Source organism: Pteropus alecto, unplaced genomic scaffold, assembly GCF_000325575.1.
Source record: "Pteropus alecto unplaced genomic scaffold, ASM32557v1 scaffold3, whole genome shotgun sequence".
In the NCBI taxonomy this organism is placed as follows: Eukaryota; Metazoa; Chordata; class Mammalia; order Chiroptera; family Pteropodidae; genus Pteropus; species Pteropus alecto.
The window spans coordinates 48805664-48817961 of NW_006442484.1; the positions used below are offsets into that span (position 1 = coordinate 48805664).

A 12298-nucleotide genomic window follows, 5' to 3' on the forward strand; every position below is an offset into this window, starting at 1 on the left:
TATCAGTTAACTCAAAATATCCACCACATAAACTTGTTTTTAACCTTTACAAATTTAAAGTACTTGGGACCAATAGAAATAGCAAGAATAGAGATAAGAGCGTTCTCTACGAAACAATTCTCTGCTAAGAGTTATTTAAAGATGATGTTATTGAATCACTATCAGTAGAGCATATACGTGAGTAGGTTTTCCCATTGAGACTACATTCATCAGGCGCCCCAATCCTGCACCTTTGACGAGTAATACACACCAGACGGACAGGGGCCAGACCAATAGAAATAGCAAGAATAGAGATAAGAGCGTTCTCTACGAAACAATTCTCTGCTAAGAGTTATTTAAAGATGATGTTATTGAATCACTATCAGTAGAGCATATACGTGAGTAGGTTTTCCCATTGAGACTACATTCATCAGGCGCCCCAATCCTGCACCTTTGACGAGTAATACACACCAGACGGACAGGGGCCAAGAGATAGGGCGAAGGCCTTCAACGGTATAGTCATTAGAACTAACTGATTGCAAAATTCAGACTACAAGCCACTAGTCTCTTAGAATTAAGAACATTGTAAAAATTATTGGCAGTCTTATTACATTGCAAGAGATGCATGCCAACATTTTCTAGGCTTTCTTTTTTATGTTTAATTTGTGGCATAAATTGAAATCATAGAGTTGTTAGGGATCAAGAGATACCCATAAGATATGCCCGCAAAAGAGAGGTCTTTCTTTCAAAGGATTCATGAAAAGGATGACCACAACACTCCACAGTAAACTTGTTCAACATTTCTCTGACAGAAAATATATTCCTTTATAAAAAAACATGTGCAGCTGCTGAAGAACAGTTTTGACTTATTTTCTAAACAGACAGAAAACAGTAATCACCATGGTTTGTGGGAAAAACCTTAACATATTTGAAGGTCATTGAAGGAGCTTTCAAAGAGGCTGATATTGTAAATCAAAACAAAAAAACCTTGATAAAACAATGCAACAGACGTTTAAAATATTTTAACATTTGTGAAGCTAAATTTTGGGTTTACGATGTAAAACTGACTACTTAGGAGAAAAGACTAGAAAAGCAAGAAGAAACCTCCATCATTATTAAAAGCACTTATTAAGTGCAATAGTATGTGGTGTTATACTAGTAGTTGTTTTGCAAAAAGTTCAGGCATCATTATTATGTATAACGGGTTTTTTGTTGTTTTTTTTTTATAGCAAATCACTCCAAAAACAGTGGCTTAAAAGAGCAAACATTTATTAGTTCTTAAAGTCCTGAGGGTTGATTGAGTGTTTCTTCTAGTGGTTCTTCTGAGCCAGGCAGGTCAGGGCTCACTCATGTCTGGTGCTTGGTGGCTGATTGGTCTATATGGTGGCGGGGGGTGGGGGGCTCACTTATATGTGTGGCAGTTGGCTCAGTGTGGGCTAGAGGGTTGGCCATGGCCTCTTATCATCCAGTAAGCTAGCCTGGGCTCATGAACTTGGTGGAGGAAGAATTTCCAGCATCAGGAGAAGCCAAGTCATACATCCAAATTCAAACCTCTCACAGAGCTGTAAAAATATATTCCTATCACAAAAAGAATCCTATCGGATAAAAACTCAGATTCAGTGTTGGATATCTCTTTTGATCTCAATGGTGGAGTAACAGAGTATACCTCTTAAAGACAAGGGGCATGCAGAGAGAGATTGGAGAAATTTGTGGCCATGCTGCAATCTCCCACATTATGCATTTCTGTTTATGGTAAATGAAGCAGTGATTCCATTTGAGTTGGAAAAAAGATCAAAAGCACAGTTATATCTTTTTTATTTTAATTTGCTTTTGCTACTGAACATAAAGTGTATAAGTACTAAGTATTTACAATTCAATGTATTAGTATAAAATGAAGACATGTGTGTGTAAATAACACCTATGTCTGGAAATAGGATAATACCAGAACCCCAGTAGTCCCATTTTTCCCTTCTTCTAACATCAGCCCAGTCTTATTCTCAAAGGTGACTATTATTCTGACTAGTCTGCCTGTTTTCCTACTTCCTGTAGTTGAACTCATACAGTGTGTATTCCTTTGGGTCTGAATTCTTTTGTTCAACATTATGCTGGTTAGATTTATCCACGCTGTTTAATATATCTGTGGTTTTATTGTTTCATTTCTGTATAGTATGCCATTGCATCCAATTTTTGGTTATTAAGACTAATGCTGTTCTGAAAATTCTTTTAGTGCACATTTGTACACATTTCTGTTGGGAAGAAAGAAGACTGAAAATGTTCACAGTGTCTTTACTGTTCAGGTACCTAGGTACCTAATATGCAGTGTTTTTTTTTTTTTTTAATTGAGGTATGATTGACAAATAAAATTGTAAGTGTATGAAGAGATGATTTGATATATGTATGCATACAATGCGAAAGATTTTCCCCCATCAAGTTAACAAACACATCACCTCACATATTTACTGCCCCTCTCTCCTTTTTAGTTAGAACATTTAAGTTCTCTCAGCAAATTTCAATTATACAATACAGTGTTGTCAACTATAGTCACCATATTACAAAGAGGATCTTCAGACCTAATTCATCTTATAACTGAATGTTTGTACCCTTTCTCCAACCTGCCTTTCTATTCAACATGTGGTGTTTCATTGTTCTATTGGGCATCTAGGAATGAAACTGCTGGCTCACAGGGAACATGTACATTCAACTTTAGCTGATATTGTCAAAAAATTTTCTAAGCCGATTTGACTCATTTATAGTCCCACCACTCCCATTAATTTTCTGTTATACATATGTTTAATCTTCATTTTGGTGTCGTAGGTTTTTAGCTAATGTATTCGTGCCTTCTATTTTCTCTTGCTCTACCACAGAATACTTACATTTGAACACCAATTGGGTTAATAGTAGTTGATTCAGTTTTAAATTCATAAAACCGCATGAATCCCAAAGTATACCAAGTCATTCTGCCTAGCAATAAGCCAAAATAATATTTCCTCATTCATTTGTTAAATGCTTATGGAGCATCTCCAAGAGATTTTAGATTTGAACCTAGGGATACAAGGGAATGTAAAATTGAACTTCTGACCTTCCATTAAGTATCGACAGCGGTAAATGGCTCTTTTTCATCAGTAACTGTCTGTTCCTCTCTGGTGCCTCCCATCTCTGCAATCACTTCACTAATACTTGCCTCCAGCCTAGGCTAGCAATGAGACACCTTTCATTAACTACAAACGCAATTTTCCTTCCTCTATTTTCTCTCTTTAGATAACTATCCCTAAGTTTTATTTTTTTTGTACAAAAAAATATTAAGAACATGAGGAATGGTAACAATATTTACTTTTCACATTTTTTTTTCTGTATTTCAAGTAAGAGTCTCTGCATGTATTTGTGTATAATGGAATTTTCAGACTACATTTATATTGTGTAAGGAGATTAAAAATGCTCTCAGTATTCTGTTCAGTATTTCCTATTGTAAATGATTGGGAGAATACATTAGTTATTAAGGTAATGTGCTCAAGTATCTTTGTGGTTTTAAGGAGGTATTACAACTCCCCAAATAGCTGCAGTTAGTCCTTCTCACTGGTAACGTGAAACCAAGTTTCGTTCGTAAATTGAATTGTTGCATCTGTGTAATACATTTCAAAGCCTGAGAAGAGTGCTTTAGGAAAAATGAGGTTGTTATTTATAAAAATAGAACATTCATAATAAAATTAACCTCATTTAAAATTAACCTCATTTAAAATCACTAGTAATAAAATTAACCTAATTTAAAATCAGTGATTTAGATGTATCCATAAAGTATTAAGAGCCACCTGAAGGACCTTTGTTGTATTTTTTTACGGGCCATCTTAATTGGGTCTATATTTATTTCCATTTACAGTCTAAAGGAAGGGCTGCAAGGAAAATATGTAAGCAAAAGTATAGTAAGGTGGGAATAGCTGTACTTACCACCCAATAGAAATCGCCCTGAATGAATATGGATGCTTTTTGTACAAGTGGTACAAATCCAAACTAAAGTAACTAAGTAGAAAAGGGGATTCGCCATGCTTTGGTTAAGCAAGACAGGGTGCTGTGTAAGGCATAGGATTCATAAGGGTTCCCAATTCATACCAGATACATGTTCCAGGATTTGTTCCTAGAGAGAAGCAAATTTGCAGCAGATTCAATCCCATTTGCCCAATCTTTTAGGTCTTGTAATGCATGAAATCACTCATTAAATGACTAGTTAATTCACTTTCACAACACTTTGACTGTCACTGAAGTGTTTGATCAAAAATTAAGGTGACTGGATATTGAATAATCTAATTCTCTAACACAGGATTGAAAATAATACAGTAGTCTCAGATGGTTGTTTTCAATTTCTAAAAATGTGTTGGATATAATAAACAGCTACAGTAAGAAACTATAACATATATGGGGCAATTTTATTAACAGGCTAATATGCTTCCATTTGAAGAAAGCCTACCTCTTAAAATGTCAACCAGACTGTCTTTCCTAGACTGAGATATCAGAATATTTAGTCAAAAAAAAAGAGAAAAAAAGAAAAAAGAAAAACAGTTGGGATACTGCTGTCCACCACTCCATTAAATGCTGGGTTTCCTTACTTAAAACAAATCTTGCTCTCACAAAAACAAGAGCAGTGTAAGTAGACATTGCTTTATATGAGTGGACACAGTGCTGTTCCCAGATCATTGTGGTCCACTAAAGAGTATTTCCTAAGTGCTAGATCAATTGTAGAGGTATTCATCTGGGGACGATATTGCCTCCAAGGGCATATTTGGCAATGTCCAGAGACATTTTTGATGTTCAGGACTGCGAGATCGGTGATACTGGCATCTAACAGATAAGGCCAGGGATGCTGCTATTCTACGATATATATGACAAGCCTCTGCAATGAAGAGTCAACTGACCCAAAAATGTCAATACTGCAAGGTGTAAACAGAAAGGCAATATTTAAGACACAATTCCTGCCCCTGATAAATGTATAATGTACTCAGGGGTCTAAGATAAAAAATAAAAATGAGTTCACAGTACAATATGTAAGTGCGAGTACAAGGTCTTTACCATATGCTCCTTGAATGGCATCAAGTGCTACAGAAGGAAAAGCCATTGTTGGTGTCAACATCAGAGCAACCTTCATGTTAGTTGCAAGGTGGAAGTGTATTGAATCTTGAAAGATTTTCATAGGCAACCAAAAGACATTTCACGTGGAGGGCAAGGGGGAGGCAGAAAGCCAAAGATGAGAAAGAGCAGTTTATAGGGACTTTTCCAGCCTAGCTACAGCAGAGTTTGTGTGGTAAGCAACTTTTTAGAAAAAAATGCTTCACCTGTTATGAGGTACAATGTGGACAATGGAGTCCTGGCTTAGCTGGGTAGACACCTGCATGAGAGCTGTAAAATTAAATCTCTTACCTTAACAGTTGTTGCTGTAAAGATTAGGTACGCTAACATGCCTGCTACATAGTAGTGCTCAAAGGATGACAGCTCCTAGAACAAACATATTGAACTTTAAAGAAACTAGAGTAATGGGCTGGGAATTTATATTTTTCCTATAGGCAAGAATCATTAGATTTTCATGTGTAAAGCAGTGACAGGATGAAAATAATGCTTCACATTAATCTGAACCTAGGTGGATGGTACACAGGTATTTACTGCACTATTCTTTTGGCTTCTCTGAATAGCTAAGATTTTTCAAAGTGCTATAGGTTTTTATTTTTTAAACTTTATTGTTTTCCCCTTAAAGAATTTAAGCTCAATTGAAAACAAGGCCCATTTGCTCTTTGCTGTCCTCTGAACAGTACTTGGTAGACAGATGATCAATGAATAATTGTCAAAGTCCGGGCACTAAGTATAGGGGTCAGAACAATGGTGGGAACAGTTGGGGTGGGAAGATAGAGACGTATGCCAGAGATTCCCAAAAGCGACATTGATAGAATTTGGTGATTTGTGGGTAGGGGAACAGCTTTGGAAACTCAAAACTGATGGGAGAATGGTAGACTCAATTGTAGTTAAGTTAGAAAAGATGCAGATTTGAGGAAAAATGAATTATATTTTGGATACATTAAGTGTAGAACTGAAACGACAAGTTTTACAGCAATTTAGCTAGAGGAAATTGATGAGGTTACAAAGTAAAGCTTCTCAAGAAAAATGAAGGGTCTTATTCTCCTACTATTATAAAGAGCGGAAACTTTGTAATGTACAAAGCAATGATCTTTGTATAATAGCATCACTTCAACATTAAGTAATAGCTTTTGAGGTTCTAGAGTGGAGCCATGAACTAGTTACTCAAAAGCTTATTTACCTGTAGAGACTTTGTTTGGAGTGTATAATTTTGGAGTGCTTTAAAAAAAACAAACACAAAACGCTATCAACATTTAAAAGTCAGAAAATACATAAAAATTCTGATTCTTTAATTCTCTTGAAAACCGGGCAGATTTGTCAACCTTTGGCCTTTTCTATAGGCACAATTGGATGGAGATGAGAAACTACTGGTGCCTTTAAATGACTCCAATTCACTACCCAATTCTACTTGTCTCACTTGTGTTATCTACCTGGGCCCTGTAGGTATCTGAGTTTGCAATTTCTGGTCTAGTGGTACTACGTTTACTTTAATGACAATAACAATCAAAACAGTAACAGTAATAATAGCACGCTGAGCACTTAGTTCCAGGCCCAGTTCTAAGCAAGCCACAGAGATCATTCACTATTTGAGGGAGTTACTATTATGTACCATCTTATAGATGAGAGAACTGAGACAGAGGTTAAAGGATCGCTCCCAAAGTCAACAGCTAGCGACTGGGATAGAAGAGATAAAAACTCAGTCAGACTTAAGTGTGCAGTTAGCCAGAGTACTCAAATTAAATGGCAATAAATTATTCTATAGGAACCTGAGTCTTTTTCTAAAAGTAAGCACCTCCACTTTAGCCACAAAGACTTGTGCTCTTTTCTGCACACCCCTGTGCAACTATGAGTAGCTAAGTTTCTTCTTTCTTCTTTTACCTATGCAAACCTGGCCTGAGGTGAACTCGAGTTTCACCTCTCCATAAAGCATGGCCTTTGGGTGATAGAGAGGGTAGTGGTAAAGACTAGTCCTCACTTATGTTCTAATTAGAGATATGCAATGTACTCAAAGGTCTTTAAGAGCATTTAAAAAGAAACATGTGGGTGGGTATAAATGGAAGTTGTAGAATATATCCAAGGCTGAGGGGACACAAAAGATCAGAACGTGGAGAGCCAGGAAAACCATTAGGAAGCGGTTTAGATAGGGTTTGAAAGTATGTGCATGAAGGTGTGAACCTTAAGTGAATAGAGGTTGCCTAAAGGTCACACTGGGCATCTGGGCTCTCTCCTAAAGTGTCAGTGGGCATTAAAGTTTGCTTAATCGAAGAAACATTTAGTGAAATAAATATGGAACAGAATGAAGAAATTTAGAAGACCAGAAAGAATATTTCACTACATTGAAAAAGGTAAATATTGGGGGGAGGGGGGAAGCATCAGGATTCTAAAGAAACCTTGATGCATAAAAGCATTAAATTATGAGACAGACATGAATTAGGAAAAATAATACATCAGTCAAGTCAAAATGAAAATGGCATAAACAAAGTTTTAAAGAATCAAAAATTTACTTAATTATCAGAGATAACCCAAATTCCTCCCCCCCGGCCCCGCCCCTATTTCTGACAAAACATTTGGGAAATGTGAAATAAGAGATACAAGATTTGGTTTCCTTGAGCTAAAAGAATATATACATCTGGGACAGTATATAATAGAAGTGGAGAATTACAGTGTCACACTTTGATTCCAGAAACATTTGTTTTCTGTTTATTAGCTATTTTAATACTTTTTTTTTTTAATGCTATTACAGATGGGATGAAACAAAGTAATCATGAGTCAGTTAATGAGACTGAATTTTCTTCTAAGTCTCTGCTGCATACTGGGAAAAAAACTAATATTTATTGCCCACTTTGTGCTACATACTACTCCAGGTCTTTGCATTATTTCATTTAATCATCACTACAACAGTGTAAAGTAGGCACAATTAATACTTTAAAAATGCTATTACAGATGGGATGAAACAAAGTAATCATGAGTCAGTTAATGAGACTGAATTTTCTTCTAAGTCTCTGCTGCATACTGGGAAAAAAACTAATATTTATTGCCCACTTTGTGCTACATACTACTCCAGGTCTTTGCATTATTTCATTTAATCATCACTACAACAGTGTAAAGTAGGCACAATTAATACTTTAAAAATGAATGTAAATGTCAGAGAGGTGAAAAATTTCACACAAGTTCACAAGGGGCTGGTACTCAAATACTTCTCTCAAGCTTCTTTCTATCCTCCAGCTGTGCTTTGGAATGAAGTTGATTTGAATGTAAACTCGATCCTGATGCTTCTCAGCTTTGTGGTCTGAGCCAAATAAACCTCTCTGGACTTCAGTCTCTTCTGTAATATGGGAAGACAATGACACATTTCAAAGGGCTGTTTTGTAAAAATTAAATGTTCATTCATTCATCTATCAGAATGATGGGCCATAGAACAAGGGAAGTAAAGAAATGGGGGGAAAGGAGGGTGGGTAACTAATTAAAACAGTCAACAGAACTAAAGTTTTGATGAAGAGAAGGGTTCCTAGAAAGCAGTACTAAGGTAGGTGAACTGGATGGGCAGTTGTCAAAGTGTGACGCTTACGGGAGAGCTTTCAGGGGGTGGTTATAAATTTTGCAGTGAACATAAAGGGGATGACCTTGGAAGTTAAGTAACTAGAGTTGAGATGTAGGAGGGATGGAGAAACCTTGGAGGCATGAAGCTGAGAAATTGAAAAACAGTGAGCAATGTATGTAAAATATCTAGAACTCAGTCAATCCCTAAGAAATGCTAATCCTAAAAAATAAAAAAATAAAAAAAAACAACAACTTAGAAATAGCAAACATAGGCAATATTTCTTGTCTGTATATCAAAAAAATGAAAGTGAAAAATGTGCCTCACTGGCAGACAGTGCACGTGAACACAACTTTTGATGAAGGCAGAATGTTCCGCACTCTAGTTCCTATTCACTGTGTCCTGATATGAGTCACTTACATTCAAATACTTCTGCTTGAAGGTAGTTAGGTATTGACTGCTTTTGTCGAGTCAATAAAATAGTGAGGAGCAAAAAAGTCCAAATAAGTAGAACAGAAAACATTAACAACAATTTCCAGGCAATATTTACCATAAGTCTACACCTCAGCAGTTCCTTCTGCCTTGGTTCCCTCCACAGCAATACATACGGCTCAAGCCCTCACTTCTGTCAATTACCTGGGTAAACATCACCTTATCAGAGTTCTTCTCTGATCTTCCAATGTAAAATTATCCCCTACTGCCAATATCACACATTCTCTCCTTCTACTGCTTTACTTTTCTTCATGGCATTTATCACCACTGGATGTATTATGCACTTATTTTGTTTACTGTCTTTCACCACTCTCCCTCCCAACTATAATGCAAGCCCCATAAGAATTGAGACTGTTTTGTTCATTGTTTTATCTCCAGTTCCTAGAATAGGCCTGGGCGCATAGTAGAAGCTAAATATTATTTACATTTTAAAAAGCCTACTTTAATAGCTCTTTAAGGTCTTATGTACTCAATAAAAAGGTTTCCCATTTTTACATTTAGAAAAAAGTTAAGAATTAAGGCAGCGGTCCTCAACTTTTTTGGCACCTGGGACCAGTACTCCTACGAGAATCTAACGCCTGATGATCTGAGGTGGAGCTGAGATGGTGATGCTAGTGCTGGGGAGTGGCTGTAAGTACAGATGAAGCTTTGCAGGCTCACCTGCCCGCTGCTCACACCTCCTGCTGTGTGGCCCACTTCCTAACAGGCCATGGACCCCAGAGCTGGGGACTCCTGAATTAAGGTTAAAGTGAAGAAAATAAACTAAAATTTCTAGTCCACTGTTTTTTTCCTTTTTACCACCCCTTATGATCAGTGTTCAGTTATAAAAATAAATTAATTTATTTCATTTATTTCCTTAAATACAATTTGCTGAGTTTCATAGTTCTGTGAAATCCACTATGTCCCTGACAGCCCCTTCTAATAACTCATTACCTTCTAATCACCACAGCAGGAGAACATGCTAAAAAGAATTTTTCTAAGATGCCACATTCAATTAATACTTATTTTAGGTAGCAGGGGGATAGGAGAGGACATTTCTTTATTTACATGGACTTTATTGTTACTTATACTCAAGTTTTTAAGCAACAAAAATAGAAAGCATTTTGAATTAGAGTATGCCTAAAAGCCAAACATTAAGATGGTGGTCTGATTATTCTTGAATCTAGATATTGGCTAAAATGGATCGTGAACAAGCACAAGTTGCCTATTTACTAAGTAGGGTTAAATGTCTGCCGGCAAATCTAAAATTTCAGAGGCAATATTTTATTTCAAAAGTAATAAATAATATGGTCACAATAATTGGTGAGAGTTACAATGATGGAAACTTAAAATTCTTATAAAAAATTGAATTTCACAGGTAGGCTGTTCACATTTCTCATGATTGTATGTTTCCCAATACCTATTAAGCCAAATTAAAAATTAAATACACATTAATTCACCAACAATGATATAACTTCAAGGCTGAGAAAGAGCACTAATCACAAAAAAAATTTCAATTAAACGTTGATCTAGCAGTCCAGAGAAATGTTATCAATGAGAGAAGTTTTAATTATAGATAATATAGCTGTGTATCTGTTTAAAGACTAATATGCACCAAACTTCATCAAAACACTTGTGAAAAAAAATTTTACATACCTCTTTTGTTTAAGACATAATATGAAACTTGAAATAATTCCTCTACTTTAAAAAAGATGACTCCTAAAAAAAGTTCACAGCATCTCATTAACAAAGCAAAAATGTTAAACTGAAATTGTTCATTTTGGTCTTCAGTTACAAGTAATAATTCATTATAATAATTTTATGAACAATTGGAAACATTACCAGAAAAAAAATTTTGTCAATGAAAAAAAATATCACTGATTCAATGAGCATTTGATCATTTTATTAACAAAATATAAGCAAGAATTACATCCCTCTCTGGTGAAACTTTTCTCATCAAATAATTTTATGTGGAGGGCCTTGAGATGTATCAATTATATAAAACATGTTAAAGTGAAAACATTTTTTAAATGTACAAATACAAACCAGTACTTTATACAAGAAATTTCTATAAAGTTCGTTAATCAACGTAAAAAATAATTTGTTTTGAATGAATATAAGGCATGTTCAGTTTCTGTGATTTTGCAGAATTATTTTTTTTGCTTTGTTGGAGACTTTTCTCTTCGCCGGTCTTGAATTCTCTTTGATTCTCTGGATTGTTCAGAGTATCTGCTAGATTTTTCCCATCGTCTCTCAGCACCATTCTGATACCTATCTTCATCACTTCTAGAGCCTGAATGTTTTCTATTCTTTTCTCTTGACTTTGACCTATCTTTTCTTCTAAAATTTTCACTGTCCTTATTTCGTTGTCTGTGCTCATTTTCAGAAAAAGAATTTCTTCTCTCTCCTCTCTTCTTTTTGGGATCGCTATACTTATTTTCCAAATCTAGATGCATTTCTTGGTCTCTGTCATTTGTGACTCTACTGTAACTATTTCGTTCAGAAGGAACACCTCTGCCTGAAGTGTATTTTGTCATGGGATCTCTCCAATTTGGATCTCTTGAATTTTTATCTCTGTGTTTTTCTAACCTTCTTTCTCTTTCAGTCCTTGTTTCTTGGTGTCTTTGCTCTGGTCTTCTTTCTTCTTGTTTCCTATCATTTGTTTGCTGTTTCCTGATCAATTTATCTACTTCTTTACTTCTGGTGTTCCCTTGTCCCTTTTTCCTTATATCTTTAGCTGCAAAAATGAAATATAATTTATTAACTTTAACTTAATTTCTTAATTTAACAATCACATTTACAGATACATTGTACATTTACTAATTCAGATAAACTGGATGAAAACCTAAATTGACTGAATGAAAAGTCTGATGACAGAAGATTTCACAATATGTCATTTTTAAGATTATAAAATATATCAACATTAGTTACCAAAGTACTGTTTTGAGCCTTAAGACTTAAAACGGTGAACAGGAACTTTAAATTTCTATAGCGAATGTAAAATTTTTTACGAAGTGACTAAAATGGTGCATTTCCACTGACAAATTTTACTCAAAAACAGAAATTCTAGTCCATGTGCATTATGTCATACAAAATATTGTGTCAGATCTGGTACATAATCAAAATATAACAATCACACATACCAGCAACATCACTTCCTAAAGGTGAGAGGGGAGTTGGGATGACTGGGTCTGC

General features: G+C 35.5%; 1 protein-coding gene across 3 annotated transcripts in view; it reads right to left on the minus strand.

The window, feature by feature from the left end:
* Positions 1 to 10984: 10984 nt before the first annotated feature.
* Positions 10985 to 12298, minus strand: part of CWC22 (CWC22 spliceosome associated protein homolog) — a 49037-nt gene continuing 47723 nt past the window's right edge. For all 3 annotated transcript variants that reach the window (XM_015596739.2, XM_006921248.3, XM_025039436.1), the window contains exon 20: positions 10985 to 11840. In XM_015596739.2, coding sequence (XP_015452225.1) covers positions 11254 to 11840 — 587 coding nt within the window. In that variant the 3' untranslated portion in view covers positions 10985 to 11253. The remainder of the gene's footprint in view (positions 11841 to 12298) is intronic.